Consider the following 18,488-nt stretch of genomic DNA (forward strand, 5'->3'; position numbering starts at 1 on the left):
TTCAATAAGTTTTAAATAACATTTGCAAAGATGTGATCAAATTGCAATATTTGTCTATTGTGACAGGGTCGGGCCAGATGGCTATAGGAGAGTAATAGAAGGCAGATATATTAGCCCCAGGCTAAGTAAGTCCCTTTTCCCTGGGTAAGGGAACAGGGAAGGTTCCAGAACAATCAGGAACCTTCTGGAGACAATTAAGACAGGCTGATTAGAACACCTGCAGCCAATCAAGAAGCTGCTAGAATCAATTAAGGCAGGCTAATCAGGGCACCTGGGTTTTAAAAAGGAGCTCGCTTCAGTTTGCTGTGTGCGTGTGGGGAGCTGGGAGCACGAGGCACTAGGAGCTGAGAGTGAGAACGCGGATTGTTGGAGGACTGAGGTGTACAAGGATTATCAAACACCAGGAGGAAAGTCCTATGGTGAGGATAAAGGTGCTGGGAGGAGGCCATGGGGAAGTAGCCCAGGGAGTTGTAGCTGTCGCACAGCTGTTCTAGGAGGCACTCTAGACAGCTGCATTCCACAGGGCCCTGGGCTGGAATCTGGAGTAGAGGGTGGACCCTGGTTTCCCCCAAATCCTCCCAACTCCTGATTAGACACAGGAGGAGTCGACCTGGACTGTGAATTCAGAGAAACAGCCAAGCTGAGGGTTGCCGTGAAACTCCAAGGCGAGCAAATCCCCTAATAAGCGCACGACCCACCAAGGTAGAGCAGCAACTTTGTCACACTATATAATTGGAATGTTCCCACTTCTTTGTGTTACTTATTAGAAAACCATCTGAGCCATATTTTTAAAATTAATATCCTGGAGTGTGTCGGTACCAGAAGTCCAGTAAAATACCACAGACCAAAGGATAATTTATATCCTGTCATGACAAATATCAGCCTCTGACACTTGTTTTAAAACTTGAATAAAAGGTATTTAAATCGGTTTTCATATCCTTTCTAATTAAGATGGAGCTTTCCCTTTCTTAAATGCCAGTAAAAAAGGAAATAAGTGTGGCATTTATTTTGTAACTTCTTTTAATCCACAATGTTAGAGATGTCTAGTTAAACAGATGTCTTAATTTTTTTTATTTTAGCCTGCATATCTCCTGTGAGGCTTCTGCATTAAACTGAACTGTTACACACATTTCTGTTCAATCCCTGCCACAGTCACAGGTGGTTTTTAAACTACAAATCCATGCACAAACATGGAGTTCTAATATTACCCACTGCTAGCCAGAGGATTGCAATGAATTCATTATGCACATCCCAATTGAAAACTTTATTCATACATCACATGAATTCTACTTAAAATATATAAATATACTTTCAGTGTGCTATGCTAAGCAGAGCATTGTGTTGCCATTTATCTGCATTTTGACAAAGATGAAACAAACCTTTGATGGCTCTCTAATTACTTGAAATTATGTCAAACGCCTTGTCTATTGCCAGGTAATAGTCTTGAAATCTATCTTTGAATTAATGATCTGAACAGGAAGAAATATATATAAATTGTTTAGTGGTATCTACGTGTGCATCTTCTATTGACTAATCGAGAAAATGAGTAACTTGCTTGATTTTAAAGAAATGGAAGTTAGGACATTATGCACAAGTCTTTGCTTGACAGAGGAGAACAGGACTCTGAATGACTCTATGAACTTGATAAAAGAATTTTTATCCAAAGTAAAATAAATATGTATACTTATATTAAGTTTTTACTTTGACTCTATTGCCAGTCTTCCTTACATGCCTGAAGGTTGGCAACAGTCTGAGTTGAGATCATTAGATAGAAAACAACTCATGAGAGGGGAGGATCTGTCCGCTAATTACTCTGACCTCTCCTTTTTTATTTATTTATTTTTATTTTGGTGGAGATGGGTAGAAGGATTAAATAGGCTTCCTACACATATTACTCCTGGGGACATTCTGTGCCTAAAAATTCTGCACCAAAAATTCTGCACACAATATATTAAAATCCTTCAAATTTTATTTGTCAAAATAACACTACATAATCATGCCAGTTTCAATTATTTTGGTAATTTATTTCAAAATACCTGTCAGCAAGTATGTAACAATACAGACACGCACAAAAATTCCATCAGGAGCAGAGAGTTAAAGAAACCCTATGACAACCCAATTCTTGTTGTTCTGCCCTCTTCTCTCCCTCACCTCCAGAGCCCGGGGGGGGGGGGGGGAGGTCAGACACCCACAACCCCTCCCCCCAGAGGCCAGCCATGGGGTCCACTTGGCCCAGATACACCTCCAGAGCCCAGCCATGCGCCTCCCCTCCCCCCAGCAGGCGCACCCGGCGCTCAGATTTCTGAAGATTATCAGATGCGGCTAGGAGAGTCAATAAGTTTGGCCACCCCTGCCCAATTGCATTCAGTTACCACAGTAAGGAGTCTGGTCTAAGAACCTGAATACAATGAAATAAAGTAGGATTCAGTAGTAAAAGTATAAAATTATGGTAGGCATTTTCTGACTTGAATTTATTTCAGCCCTTTGACTATATGCACATGCACTTTGTTTGCACAGAACTGTACAGACAAGCTGTGTAAGTTGCACTCCCCAAATATTTAAAAATCATGTGGTTGACAGAATCATTTGACTTAACAGAAAATGCACCACTGAGATGAATGGGGGGCAGTTTACATTTGAGGAGTTTGTGCTTGGTTCATACTTAAAAAGGTTTTTTCCACCCACAGATATAAGGGCAAGAAACTTTTTTTTTTAATGACATCTTGCATTTCACAGAATCTGAATCATTAATGTGGGATGGGGTGGATGTCTCAAGCAGGCCACATGTTTACCACCTCTAAGTCTTTTCAATTTTTGTCTTTACACCTTTTATTGTGTATCTCTTTTGTAGTAATTTAAAGCACATAAAACTTAATTTATACAAAAATGTATACTTGATATAGACTGTAAACTCTCACTTTCTCAAAGTACAGAAGCTCATTCAACAATAATTCTAGATTTGATTCGTTTGGTTCTCTAGTTTTTCTGGTCATTGCTACCACGTACCTTTTGTACAGCTTTCCTATCATAATACTGTAGTAGTTTCAGATCAGATATTTATACATTGTTCTCCCTGAAATTGAATAGGTATATGTTCCTCAATATTTATGGGGTTTGCAAGTTTACTGTCAGATGAAGTGTTTTATTCTTGCCCATGATTGAAATGTCAAAACTTTTAATAAGTAGAAAAACTGAATGAAATGTTGAATTATAAGGCTTGCTATCATGACAGTAATATGGAAAACTGTTTTACATTGTATATATCCAGGCTGAAGATGGACCATGCAAGTTGTTATTCTTTTCTGTTGTCATGTTATCCTCTTTACCTGCACTTACATTATATTTCAGTAGTGTGGATGTATTTAAATTTTAATGTTTCTGAGTAAAACTCTAGCACAAGTTTACTTTTAAATGCGATAAAGGGCAAAAATGTTGAAAGGATCAGACTGAGAATTAAACTCCCACAATTAGGAAAGCCACAAGATGGCATCAAATTGTCAATTCTGTCCCTTGCTGCTAAAACTGTTCTCTTCAAAAGGTCAGAAAACAGTGCAATCAGTTTGTGGATTTTCATATAGAAACCATTTGGGTACCGGATGAGCAGTGATATAAGGCGTACAAATTTTGAAAGCTTCACTCACTGCTGTAATTCATGACTTAAATAGCAACAATAAGCAATCTCTTTTTAAATAATCAGCCCCCACCCAAGTTGTACTACATTAGAGTGTAAGCTAACTTGTATGCTCAAAAGATTCCTCCAAGGAAAAATAAAACATGCTTCTTGGGAAAAGGTTGTACAACACAGTGTATATCTGTCCTATAATCTTAGGGGTATTTTACCAAATTGTAGTAATGATTTATGTTATGGCAATACCAGACTTAAAGAAAATTACTTTGTCAATTCACCAGTCAACGGAGATAATTCAAACTATGAATGTTAATGCTCCTTCAGACTTTAGAAATAGTCAGTATTTAAGTGTACAGTGGGACCTGACTAAAGACAGGGAATTCCATTGACAGTTTCTGAATTTTGCAAATTAATTCAACAAAAAAAAGCAAGAATAATGCATCACAAAATAATTTAATTCACTTATGACAATTTTAGGTTAAGGAATATGAGGAAAAACTAGTATACTTCGTAAAATTAATAGCCTTAGTTAATATGACTAGAGTTGGTTAAATCTGTGACAGCTGGGAAACTCCCTGTTGCTTTTGTGAGGATAAGTAAGGTAACGTAACGTTTTAGTCACAGGTATTTTTAATAAAAGTCATGGACAGGTCACAGGCAGTAATCAAAAATTCATGGCCCATGACCTTTTCATGACTTGTACTATATACCCCTGACTAAAACTTGGGTGCTCTGGGGCAGGAGGCAGCCCAGGGGCACCACGGGTGCTCTAGGGGGGAGGAGGAGGGCGGTGGCTCAGGGGCTGGTGGGTGCTCTGGGGTGGGGGTAGGTGCTGGCAGGCTTCCTGCCTGGCTCTCTGCGTGGCTCCTGGAAGCAGCTGGCATGTCCCTGCAGCCCCGAGGCGGAGGTGCCCGAGCACCCGCTCTGCACCTCCCATTGGCCAGGAATCACATCCACTGGGAACTTTGGGGCGGTGCTTGCAGGCAGAGGCAGTGCTCAGAGCCTCCTGGCTTACCATGCCTCCATCTAGGAGATGAAGGAAGGACATGTGGCCGCTTCCGGGGAACCCCTGGAGATGAGTGCTGCCCCGAGCCTTCCCCCCTTCAGCGCCCCAACCCCAAGCCCCTTCCCACACCCAAACTCCTGCTGCTTCTGGGGACGGGGGTGTGGTGGCCCGAGACTGCCCCTGGTGACCACTGCAGAAGTCACAGAGGCCTTGGAAAGTCACAGAATCTGTGACTTCCGTGACAAACTTGCAGCCTTAATGATAAGCTGTGATGTTGTACTGCAAAATATTCCCCAAATACGATTATTTTTCAGAATTTCTAGCTACTCAGTATATTGACTAGTATTAAAGTAAGTCAGATTGGGGCCACATTGTGCTGAGTGCTGTACAGATGCATAGTAAGAGACTGTCTAAAGAACTTGCTATCTCTGTTAAAATAAGATGCAGCAAGTCAGTGTAACTATCAGAGGAAGACAAGATAGAGTTACATTGACAGGAAGGTGTAGTTGTGTGTACAGATTTCATGCACAATTTATAGGTTCGATGGTTTTTAAAGATAGAAATAATAGCTTTATGCATAGCTAGACTTAAGTCTCTGTCCCTTGCTGCTAAAATTGTTTTCTTCAAAAGGTAGAAAACAGTGCAGTCAGATTGTGGATTTTCATATAAAAACCAGATGAGCAACAATATAATGTATGTAAATTTTGAAAGTTGCACTCACTAGCTGACATCTAGTTCCAGAATCTTACTGTGAAAATGGAATGTACCATATGATGATTGATGAGAGACTGGTTGTGGTTTAGGAAGTTTTAAAGCCAAAATAGAAAAATATCTGAAAAAAGCAAGAGCTGACTAGAACATAACAAAAAACTTAATTTCAAGGACATGTAAATATCAGAAATTATCTTTTGGTTTCTTTGATTCAAAGAGTGCAAAGAGTCAAAGAGTCAAAATTTTAGATGCATTATTGTATTTTCTATTTATGCCACTGGTACAGGTCTGTTGTGATAATTGGGCCAATAAATTTACTTTGTGCGCTCAATTGTAAAAAGTATGTAAACATTTACAGAATACAACAATTTATAATAACAAATGATGACGGAAGATAGGTCAAGTTACTTTCAATAATGAATGTTATAAACAGGTGCAAGAGAACCAGACAGACTGTATTAGTCCAAATAAAAAGGCCATATTGATATAATTCAAGAACTCTGTTGTAATCAGGCTTGGTAAAAACAGAAGACAGGGAACTGTCAATTAGTGAACCAAAAATGATGAGTCTGATATTAGGCCTAATTGGTGGAGGGAATAATGAGTGGATGGGCTATTCTACTCATCACTCTCTTTGTGTGTACTTAAAGAGAGAGACTGGGGCAGGGGAGATACAGAAGAAAAGATTGAGGCTACTAAAGCAAATTTCACCATCATGGCTGCTATCTGAGGCCACTGCTCCTTTTTGGTCCTAATCCTAAGAGATGTCCTGACCAGACTGGGCCGGAAAGAGGGACACAGATAATACTGCCACCTCTACCAGCTCCAGCTGAATTCCATACACCATCTGGCATGAAACAGTTTCAGACTTTAACAGCAACAGCTCTAGTTCATCTCAACTAACTACTTCTCTTTTCCCAAAAAGGACAGTTGTTGCCATCTTTGATACCACTAAGAGGCTCTCAAACAAGGGTTTTTTTCCTTCTAAAACTCTCTCCAGCTAAAGGGGGAAAGAAATGTTAAAATGAAAGCCTTACTTAATACTTTTGTTTTTCCATCTTTTCTGTACCTTTAATAAAAGTTTAAAAGGATTTCAGTGTGTGTTTGCCGTGGTTCTAAGCAGGCTGAGGTCTCTGTATATCAAACTCTGAACCTTGTTTAACACAGTTTAATGTTGGACGTTGACTGGGTAATGTTAACACCTTTGGCCCATTTATTACATCTAAATTTATACAACAGTACCCATTGGCCATTCACCAGAGGCTCTGTTATGTAGTTGAAGTTTGTGAGAAATATGCTTTAAGATTAAAGTTTTCTTGATGCATATTTTGAGTTGTTGAGTCTGATACTACAGGAGCAAGGAGCATTGAAATGGAATTAATGACTCTTTGCTGAAAACACATACATTGGGTGCTGTTACTGCGTGACTGAATATGTAATAATAAATGAAGTTGATACTCATGCCTAAAAACGAAATGGTAGTTACCTGGGAACAGGAAAACAGATAATGAAAGCTGATTAAGTCGTGAGTTGGCAAAATACAATGTTGCAAGGTAAATTAGGAAGACTAAACTAACTTGTTTGTGATTAAAATATTGTGTAAGAAGCCTGTCTAAGGAAGATTTGTGTTTTTAAAATTACAGGGTTTTGTGACTAATTACTGAATTTGTTTATGAATATTCATAATCTTCTCTTTACCAATCTGACAATTTATGCATAAGAATTAGGTATGTCATCCTTTGAGCAAAAATGTTCCATGATATTCAGAAACTTCTATGAGGCAATGAGGGTCATTCGTTCAATAGGTGTGATCATTGCTACTTCTCGTGATGCTTACTATATCAACTAAATTTTCCAAGTTAGTGCCTCTCCCCTCCCCCGGAAAACTGTAGTATTATAGTATGTATCTGTAGTGATTGTTGACATCTAAACTGAACTGCAGCCAATGAACAATAGAATCTTTACTTTTACTTGCAAACAACAACTGAAATGTGCGCGGTCCTGCCCCTTTCCCTATTAGTGGTGAGTTTCCCCGCCTGTCACGCGGGAGACTGGGATTCGATTCCCCAACGGAGAGCGCAATAACTTTGTGGGGGAGGGATAGCTCAGTGGTTTGAGCATTGGCCTGCTAAACCCAGGGTTGTGAGTTCAATCCTTGAGGGGGCCATTTAGGGATCTGGGGCAAAAATTGGGGATTGTTCCTGCTTTGAGCTGGGGGTTGGACTAGATGACCTCCTGAGATCCCTTCCAACCCTGCTATTCTATTATTCTATTTATTCTCTACTTAAAATCAGTAACTTTTCTTTTTTAGGGCAGCAAAATTATCATGCGTATGACTTTTGTGCTAGTATGTATTTTTCTCCAACTTGATACATTTGTCTCATTGCAGGAAATTTTAAACAAGTAGCATTGAAATCTCGTACTCGTTAAACAGATATTAATAATTGTTCCTCCTACTACATGCTTTGCATAGTTTTTAATGTGAGGGTCAGAAAAATTAAATCATCAGTAATCTTAAAGGGAAATGAGGTGGAATAAAGCAATTTTGAAGTAAGATGTCTTTTATAGGAGTAGGAGAGCAGCTGTGTTAGTCTGTATCCGCAAAAAGAAAAGGTGCCACAAGTACTCCTTTTCTTTTTATAGGAGTATTTATCAGTTGTCAACAATTCATTAGCTGTTTTTACTGAAAAGTTGGAATGCTTGGTGTGGTGGATCTTTGTAAGCTGTCTAAAGTAAATTTCATCCACCATCTTCCTGTCGTTGATCCCATACTCTGAGGAGAGTCTCAGTTGCTTCTTGTTCAGTCTTATTCCTTCACTGTTTTGAATAATAGACAATTTCACAAAATGTTCTTGGCTTTTTCTATTACTCGATGGGAAAAATGCTTCTTTTCCTCTCCTAGCCATGTATTTCTGTACTACTTCATGCATGAGTCTTCAGCTTGCTGATGGCTTTTTGAATCGTGGTTGAACTCCTCTTTGTGCTTCTTTTCTCTCCTTCATTGCAATCCTTACTTTGACCTTAATTCTTTATTCTTCATTTCTCTGAAGAGTCCAGATATTTTTCCCGTTCCAGATGCTGGTCACCTTTGTATATTATCCATTCATTTAAATAGAATTATTGAAATTATTTGCTACAGCACAACTTATCAGATATCTTGGCACTTCACAGTTTTAAATGCTTCCATTTTCTAGTTATTTGGTGCTGTTTATATTTTTCCTTTGACTTCAGGTGTGAATCATTGATCATTGGTTTGCTCTACAATAAAGATGAAAAATCAGGGCAAAACATGTGCCCCTTGGAAATCATAATATCCTCAGGATAGTTTTGTACTCATGTTATTCTGGCATTGTATGTATATTCTATTGAAGAAAGAAACCACACATACATATAAACTACAAAAAATGTTTTACAGAACAAAAGTTTTCCATTATAATTCATAATGCCAAGACCACAAAACTAAGATAATCAGATGTACAATTCTTCTTAGTGCCAATTTCTGTGTGCTACCCATCAGAAAACAGATGCTATGAGACAGCATGCTGTTCAAAACAACAGTTTATCATAAAAATTCTTTTTTAGCCTTTGAAGAAGGTGCGTAATGTTCTACAGTAAATATGAATTAGCTGTGTCCTTTCGAAATGTGCCATATGGTTTTAACATAAGTACAAGTGATTTATCCAGGGTAGCTTGGAGAGGGATTTTTAGGAGCTGGCCTTGTGCTAGTAATCAGCACTGCCTTGCAAGCCTGACTGTTAGATTCCTAATCTCCCTTCTCCACCCTGTATAGCTGGCAGGTGCTGTTACTGCTCTCAGGCCTTGGGTTTGAGTGTGCCCTCTCTCTAGTGACTCCTATGACTGATTTAAGGAGTGGTTTTATTAAAGAGTTCCATCCTGTCTAACCTAGCTAGAAGTATTATAACTACAACATAATGTTTGTGTAGTGGGGATTTGCTCAGCGCTCGTAGAACACGGTGTGAAATTGGGATGTCAGAGAATGGAGCTGTGTGGTTAGCAATGCTTCATTGCCTCCTTAACCAATGCTAATACTAGAAGAGTGATTGATTGTTTAATGAATAGGTGACTTCGTTTTTGCTTGTCCTGTATTATCCAAGATTTCAAGCATGTACTGCTTTCTTACGGGTCCTTTATTGTATAGTGTTCGTCCAGGTTTCATAATTTTCCCTATGCAGCTTAAATGATGGTTCTTTAAAATGTGGAAGATTAGTGAATGTTATTGCATGGTATAAAATGGGCTTCATACTCTAGAAAATAACTTCTTATCCTTCTGCTATTGAGTGATCACTTGTAGCATTAACATATAGTCAGATGAGAGCTAATTGTGCCTCTTGTCACACATTCAAAATCCATTTCAGTATAGGATGCTGCTTTCCAGGTTTTGTTGGGCTTTTTTTACTTAACTGCTCTGCTGATGTAGCAACACAGGGGAGACATTTCTCCCCTCGGACGTTTTCTCCCATCTCTCTCTGACTTTAATATGCAACCACAATGCATAAAACCATGTATCGTCCCTTGAAAATGCCAGCCAAAGGAAGTTAAGTAACCAAATCTCACTGAATGGGAATTGGGAGTCTAACTCCCTTTCCCTCCTTTTCCATTAGCTGGAAGCTTCTGCTAAAATGACTAGCAGTGAACATGGTTGACAATGTTAGTATTTGTTAGGCTTCAGAGTTAACACACACTTGAGATGAATGGGAGTAGTTTACTACATTTAGTTCCCTTTTTTCCCCGTATATTTGGCTGGAAGTACTCAAGTTGTTAAGCATGTCGCAGGGACAAAGAATGTAGTATGCCTTGCCCAGTCCTGTTGGTGGAAGTCTAGTGATTTTCCTCAAAAACTTAGTCACAAAATGCTGAAACTCTGCTCTCATGCTAGAATGTGTCTGGAGGTTTGCAGACTTCTTCAACTTGGCATGTCGCATCTGCATTCCTGTACTCTTTCCTCTCCCACCTTCCACTACTTCTATTGTCATGTTTTAGCGGGTGGGTCATAAGAGCTGTGTGTTCTTATGCACAAACAGATGACTTTTCCAGGTTGGTTAACTGGTATTTTAAAAAGTTTTTTCCATTAATAATTAATTAATTAATTATATTAATATGATAGGGGGAAACAAGGCAACAATTTGAGGAAGGGCTATGTGGTATAAATATGACTGACTTTACTCTCTGAAAATCAAACAGTATGGACTTCTGTACAAAGTCTGAGAGAGAGTAGTGTTCAGGTATGATCGAAAACTTTGTTTAAAATTGAGTAGCTATGGCTTTTTCTGTGTTTGTGAGCTTTTGTCTTTATCTGTGGGTGCTTGCTATGATTCTCTCCCCACACCCCCATCCATGTGTTTCAGGAAATTTACTAATTTGGGATTTTTTTCCCATTAAGTTTATGGGAGGCAACATGAAGTTTGGTATTCAAAATATACAATTAAAACCCCTTTGTGGCAACATTGACTTCCCTGTAAAATGGACTGCGGAAATCTTCTTCTCACTTTCTCTGGAAACAAAAGAGGGGTGTTGAGTCTCACATTCCAGCTGTTCTTTAGTTGCAAGGGATCTCTCTAAGGTAGCCATCCTTTGTTCTTGCCAGCTTGGCTTGCTGCTTTGCCCTTAGAGTGCAATGCTTGGACTTGTATCAATTTCTATGCAGTTGAATAGTTACTCTGAAAGGACAGTAGCAAAAAATAGCTTGTCCAGAGCAGAGATGCAGCATGTCTTGCAAAAATTATTTTTAAAGTTAATGTAGCAGCCAGCATAGACCATGGTATTTTAACCAACCAGAAACAGCACAGAGAAATTCAGCATTAATCCTTTTCTTCTGAGAAGGAAGTTAAATCCTTGCATCAAGGTCAGCAGCAGAGTAGTTGCTTTAGAAGTTGGAGAAGCTGACTGTATACTAAGATGAGTCCTACCCATATGTAATTAATCAGGCATTTTCTTTTGAACTTCAGTGGAGAGATGTCTGATTGAATTTGAGCCTTTTAGAAAGTTGACAACTGATGCATCCTTGTGCTCGTATCACACAGTTTTGTAGATCAAGATTGGGGTTTAACTTCCATTGGAGAAACGTTAAGATTTAGAGGGTTTGTGTGACTTTAAAAGTGTCATTGATCTTGTAGCTCCTGGTCTTCAGTCTCCTACTGATGAGTTTTCTTAGTTACAGAGCACAGTGTTACTTGTTTACATATCCATGTGGGAATCATGTGATGAGGTCCCTTTCATACAGCTCTTTTGAAAATCGTTCCCCATTTCGGGTTGCTGAGCACTTCATAACAATGGCATTTTGCAGTTCAGTGTTTGTAATGTCTCAGTGATTTCCAGATCAAGTGTATGCTCAGTTTACATATCAAAAAATGATTATTCAGTCAGATCTGTAAACTTAAGCTAGTCCTTCTTTTTGCATTTGTGCATTATCTAAGGATTTTATATCCAATATCTGTTCACAGGAATGAGAACAGAATTTGTCCTTCCATTTGAAACAACTCTAATGTTGATTCAGAGCCAATTACAATTGGCTCACTCTTGGCTAATGTGTTGGCTCTGCAGAGCGAACAGGAGTAAAGAGTGGCGGTACAGATTTGTTTTTCTATGTTAAAGTAAACAGATAAGACAGGGAAGACACAAGCTCAGATGTACTGAACAAGAAGGTACAGTTTTTATATACAGACTTTTCAGAACAGAAATGCCTTTCAAAATCCTGGCCATAACATTCCAGTCCAGAGCATCTCATGAGTAGATTCAGAGAATAATACCAGTTTTGGTTTTTGATGTGGACAGTCATCGACTTTCATTCACATATTATATCTTGTCCAAGTGATCATATGTAAAAGGAGAAGCACTGTTTCCTAGTGGATAGAGCAGTGCCCTGCACTGGGACTCAGGAGACCTGGGTTCTATTTCTGGCTCTGCTTCTAGACCAAGGTTTCCCAGCTGTCAAGTTTCCTTTCCCACTCTGAACTCTAGGGTACAGATGTGGGGACCTGCATGAAAACCCCCTAAGCTTATTTTTACCAGCTTAGGTTAAAACTTCCCCAAGGTACAAACCATTTTACCTTTTGCCCTTGGACTTTATTGCTGCCACCACCAAGCGTCTAACAAATATATAACGGGGAAAGAGCCCGCTTGGAAACATCTTTCCCCCCAAAATCCTCCCCAAACCCTACACCCCCTTTCCTGGGGAAGGCTTGTTAAAAATCCTCACCAATTTGCATACGTGAACACAGACCCAAACCCTTGGATCTTAAGAACAATGAAAAAGCAATCAGGTTCTTAAAAGAAGAATTTTAATGGAAGAAAAAAAAAGTAAAAGAATCACCTCTGTAAAATCAGGGTGGTAAATACATTACAGGGTAATCAGATTCAAAAAATATAGAATCCCTCTAGGCAAAACCTTAAGATACAAAAAGACACAAAAACAAGAATATACATTCCATTCAGCACAGCTTATTTTATCAGCCATTTAGACAAAACAGAATCTAACGCCTATCCAGCTAGATTACTTACTAAGTTCTAAGACTCCATTCCTTTCCTGTTCCCTGCAAAAGCGTCACACAGATAGAGAGAACCTTTGTTCCTCTCCCCGCCCCCTCCAGCTTTGAAAGTATCTTGTCTCCTCATTTGTCATTTGCCAGCGAGGTTATCCTAGCTTCTTAACCCTTTACAGATGAAAGAGTTTTTCCTCTGGCTAGGAGGGATTTTAAAGGTGTTTACCCTTCCCTTTATATTTGACACCAGCAGACAAGTCACTTCACCTTTCTGCCTCAGTTGCCCTATCTAATGACACTGACCTCCCTTGGATAGACCATTAACGTGCAAAGAGGTTTTATTTTTAATTTTCAGACTTTTTAAGTCCAAAACAGTGGTTGTGAAGAGTTTTCTGCATATTTAGTTGTTGGTAGAATGTTATGTCCTAAACATCATTAAAAAGCTGTTTTACATTTAACTAAAAGGAAATCTGAATAAGAGAAAAGCCATTCATGTAAATGTTAACTCTTTTTTTTTTTTTTTCTTTTTAAAGGAAGGTGCTTCTGCCAGGAAAACTCAAACCCCAGCAGCACAGCCTGTGCCAAGACCAGGTAAACAGAATTACTTTATTTGTGTATTATCTGGAATGAAAGCATTTTGAGTTAGGACAAGATTGTAGCTAAAATCCTTATACATTTTGTTAAGATATGTATTGGAAATATATAGCCACTGTGTATTAATTAACATATTATTGTTGCAGTGGTCCAAGGTCTGGGATTAGCTATGCTCACCCTGAACTAGTACAGAAATAGCACTGCTAGGATGATGGACTAGTGGCAGTTTTACAGTCTGACTTCTTGTGAACTACCATAGCTAGAATCAAATACCATATACTCTTGGAATGCTTTGAAAACTTTGGCACACCATAAAACTTTTATTTCTAGACCTAGCAATTCAAGAGCTACTGGTGCCCAAAACTTAAGGTATTTGTGTGGGGTGAGGGTGGTATTTTGAGTTGAATTCAACAGCTGATTTCTTGTGAACCATTAAAGCAAAAAACCCCTATGCTTTCTACTGTCTGAAAATATTTAATACCAGCATTGAAATGGTGTGTAGTAGTAAATTTCTATGCTGTAGTTCTTGAGAATGGCAGCTAAAATGTTGAAATCAAGCAGTCATTCTATTTACCACTACTTCCATGACAAAGTTTCAATATGACTACACCTGTTAGAGCTAGGAAAAATCTGGTAACTGGTACAAATGCGTTCAGTGATAGTATAGTTCTTCCAAGCACTTTCTTGGCCCAGTGATAAGGGTGGGGAGAAATGCCATTTTGGCATGATTTATTTCTTAGTCATGCATTGGGCACTCCTATTAATTTTCAAGAACCTTTCCACAAATTCCCTTTCTTGTTGTTCACTAAGCATGCAAAAATGTGATAGGTGCTATCCAGATATTATTAGTATTAGTAGAATTAGCGTTACGGTAGTTCTTAGAACCCCAGCTAAGATCATGGCTTCCTTTGAATACCTTATAATATTGGTGGCTTACATGCTACGACAGCTTTTGTGTTTTGGGAGACCAGAGGAATTGATGGGAGAGGAGTAAGAGCACAGGAAAATGTGAGAGTGGGAGACAGTGGGTTTGAGAGAAAAATTAGGGATATGAGGGGGATGAAAGGGACGAAATCAGGGAGTGGAGGTATAGTGGAACGGTGTTGACTAAAATCGAAAACCGGTGTAGTGGGGCAGGAGCAAAAACTCTTACTAGAATTGTGGACCCCAAAATCCCCCCCCCCCAATAATTACTGATGGGATCATAACACACAACATATTGTGCATCAAAATCATAGAATCATAAAAATGTAGGGCTGGAAGGGACCTTGAAAAGTCATCTAGAACACCTCCCCATTTTGAGGCAAGACTAAGTATACCTAGAAGCCATTTAACAATCCCAATCCAAACAGTACAGTGTCTCAGACTAATATTGGCCCCCATTATACTGAAACCCATACTACTCCTGGAGGAATTCTGCGCCTCTGTGCAATGCAGAATTTTGTATAAATTAACGAGCGTGCAGAATTTCCTTTCCCCAACAGAAATGGGCTGCAGTGCTGCTCGCCACCACTAGGGGTCCTGGCAGAGCCCAGCTCACACATAGAAGACACTGCTCGGGGGAGGAGGATGGAGCTAGAGGGTTCCTGGCAGCTGTAGTTCCCAGCATGCCCTGAGGGAAGGAGGGGGCAGTGTGCAGGAAACTTCATGCAACCCTGGGACCAAGCATCAGGAAGTTTCTCCCTCTGGATCCTTGGACTTAGGTGGGGGCTGAGCGGGTCCCATGGTGGAGGTTTGGGGGCAGGTGGGGGGCAGCTGGGCTCTGGTGAGGGGAAAGGGGCAGGAAAACAGGAACTGCGTTGTCATAGGGGTTTCCTTAACTCTCTGCTCCTGGGGGAATCAGACATACTTGACATGTGTCTTGAAATAAATTACCAAAATAATTGAAACTGGTATGATTAAGTAGTAGTATTTTGACAAATAACATTTGCAGAATTTTAAAATATTGTGCAGAGAATTTTTAATTGTTTTGGTGCAGAATGCCCCCAGGAACACCATACTTATTTTCTCTTCTCCCCTTTAATTTTGTGATCTGTGATATTCCCTAGTGCCTTAGCATAATGTGGTAGTCATTGATTTGCTCATGTTAAGTACACACATTGAGAAAAGTGGACTGTTACAACTGGTAAATTTTGAAAGATTGGGGGAAATTTGTTTACAGGACTTGGTCAGGTGTAGATACTGTGAAGATGTTTGCCAAGGCCATATTGTTTTGGGAAGTGTTATGCAAGAATTTTTTTTCATAGCTTTGTCAAATTTAGTGATGCTCTTTTAAGCTTTTCACAAAGTGAAAAGTGATGTTGCTAAAGCAAAATGTAAAACTACTACTTTATGTGGCCTGGGTAGGTCACCAGATGAGGATATATACCTTGTTAATTCCTTGGGATCTTTTTAGTGAAAGTAATGCTTAAAGATTTGCTTTTGTAAAATAGTTTCCCCATGAAAGTCTATTAAGTATTGAATACTATTCTAAATTGTTTTTAGATTGTGCTGTGTTATTGTGATTCCTTTTGTTCTTTTTTATCTTCCCAGTTGTTTCAGTGCTAGAAAGGTCATCCTGTCTGTCATATTTATCTGACTAGGGCTGTTGAGAATATGAATGTATTTGGAACTGACAAACAAGGGTATGAAAAGGGTAGAAATAGCAAGAGCAGAAATCCAAATGGATAAACCACTGTCATCAACATGACCACAGTGCTAGATGAAATTTCACACTTGTTAACTGACAGACCTGTTTATTTGTATATTAAAAAGGGTTATGTTGGTGTTGCCCCCTAGTTAGCCTTCTGTATATTGTAAGGTGCAAAGAGAATTAAGAACAGAGGTATTAAGGATCTGGAGCAAGTATGTCTCTTGGATTTTTGCTCCAAAATGGATTCATATCATGCCCATTCTGGGACACTTTGTTTCCTCATCTTTTAAAATATTAGACTAATAGCAGAGCAGGAGAATGTTGTTCTTTTATAGCATAGGAATGTTTGCTCGGTCCATCAAATGAAAGTATTTTGTCACACTTGAGCTAGAGACCTATCATTTCTAATTTTTTTGGTTAAATTGTAGAATTTTTTATAGTTTTTTTTTTATTGTATAGAATAGTTTATTTAACGTTAAAACCAGGTGGACAAATAGCTTCATGCCTTCCAGAAAGAAACAACATTTATATGGGATTATTTTAACCTTTAAAATGGCTTTTTTTTAATAATTAATGAAGTTACTAAACCATTACAGACCTTATAGTTAAAAGTGGCGTGACCAATTATTTCCATGGTTTTGACAGTGTCAGGTAGAGATAATTTAAATTATGGTCCCTATCTTCGGACAGTAGGGGGGTGTGTGTGTGTGTGTGTGTGTGTGGTGCATACTTAAGTACCACAGTTAGGTTCTGAAACAGTTGGTCATAAATAAGCATGAATAGGTGTGTTACAACACTGGAAATCAATTAAAGAAATTTGTTGTGCTTAGTACCAGTTGTGACTTGACGGTATATTGTACTTTCTCTAATTTCTAAACTAGGCTAAACCCTTATGATAAGAATTCTCATCCTCAGCAGCAAGTTTGTTTGGAGTCCTGAAAATGTTGTGGACTCTTCACGGAAAAGTAATCTATGAGAGTACTAATCAACAGCAAGCCAACCTATTCATTCGTAGTACCATGGCCAGCACTGTTTTATCTTGACCTGAGCTGGCATAATTGGAAGAGATGGCCAAAGAAAACTAATGTATTAGAAGAGAGCTCATTACCGTAAAACTTTCATAGTGGGTCTCTGTCTGATTTTACCAGGTTGTTTAAAGTGAGCCATGGCGGCATGCATTTTCTATCCATGAAATAACTCCACACTTGAACTGGAATATCTCCCACGTGAGCAGGTCACTGAACTTGGAAGCCTGAAAACAAAACTTTAAAAAGAAGAGAAGACCCTGTGTCCAAGCTTACGGAATATGTTCCCCATCTGTTGAAGGGATTTCTACCATCATGCATTTGTTAAATCTTCTTAATGATTTCTGGCCAGCTTTTCAGCCTGAGGGCTGCTATGCCTATCTGCCGTGCTTTATTGTACCTGACATGTGAGGAGCTCACCCAATCCAGATTGTTGGGGACACTAAACATGCCCTGACAATCAAATTTGGCAATTGTGAACTCTGTATTAAAGGGCAACCAAGTTTTCATACTGTTATGTGTTACCACTGCCACCAGTAAAAAGATGAGGCTCTGTGAAGATTATTTCTTCATGCATAGATCCTCAACTCAGTCTCACATCATACACAATGAAATGCAACTTTCTGCCATTGAAAATCCTTAGTAGTGTGTGGTGTTCTGTTGATATGAGATGGGGAGGGGCAAGAGAAAAGTGTATGGATTAGTTCCAGTAAACTTTTTGACCTGGGTAGATTTAACTATGTTTCAGGATTATTTTATTAATACCAAAGATGTTTATCCTCCAAATACCAATAGCTAGATTGTTCACCTTTGTTCACCTTGGTAGATAGTTACTCCTATGTCAGTCAGTCACTAATATTTTCTGTTTTACAGTTTCCCAAGCAAGACCACCTCCAAACCAGAAAAAAGGTGAGTTACCTATAGCTGAGTCCCTTTTATAAAGGCAAACCTTCATGTAAATATACTTTTTTTTTTTTATCCTGAATTGAGAATGATAAAGACGGAGTGGATTTTGATATTCTTTCACAATTTTGTGCTGTAAGGCAAGTGATAAAATTTTGTAATTACATTTTGTTAAAATTATATTTGCCTTTTTTTATTCTCTCTCTACAGGATCTCGAACGCCCATAATCATTATTCCAGCAGCTACAACTTCTTTAATAACTATGCTTAATGCAAAAGACCTTCTACAGGATTTAAAGTAAGTAGCTGACTAAAATATGCCTTATAAAAGATTGTCTTCAGATATAAAGATATAGCCAGAGTAGTAATTATTCAAGAAGCAGTATCTATTATCTCTTGACAACTGAATTTTAATTTTACAGTCCAAATTGTAAAGAAAGCATAGGCATCCTTGAATGGTAGGTAAAAGTATTAGTATGAATGTTGTTTG

The 18,488-nt window shown here is 38.7% G+C and overlaps 1 protein-coding gene across 1 annotated transcript in view; it reads left to right on the forward strand.

Annotated features, from left to right (window-relative positions):
* The window catches only part of CDC73 (cell division cycle 73), a 163,059-nt gene that overhangs the window by 113,976 nt on the left and 30,595 nt on the right, over positions 1-18,488 (forward strand). Inside the window, exons 11-13 of the mRNA XM_084637564.1 lie at positions 13,378-13,435; positions 17,969-18,004; positions 18,209-18,296. Coding sequence (XP_084493690.1) covers positions 13,378-13,435; positions 17,969-18,004; positions 18,209-18,296 — 182 coding nt within the window. The remainder of the gene's footprint in view (positions 1-13,377; positions 13,436-17,968; positions 18,005-18,208; positions 18,297-18,488) is intronic.

Source organism: Lepidochelys olivacea, assembly GCF_965140295.1.
Source record: "Lepidochelys olivacea isolate rLepOli2 genome assembly, chromosome: 8".
NCBI classification, from domain to species: Eukaryota; Metazoa; Chordata; order Testudines; family Cheloniidae; genus Lepidochelys; species Lepidochelys olivacea.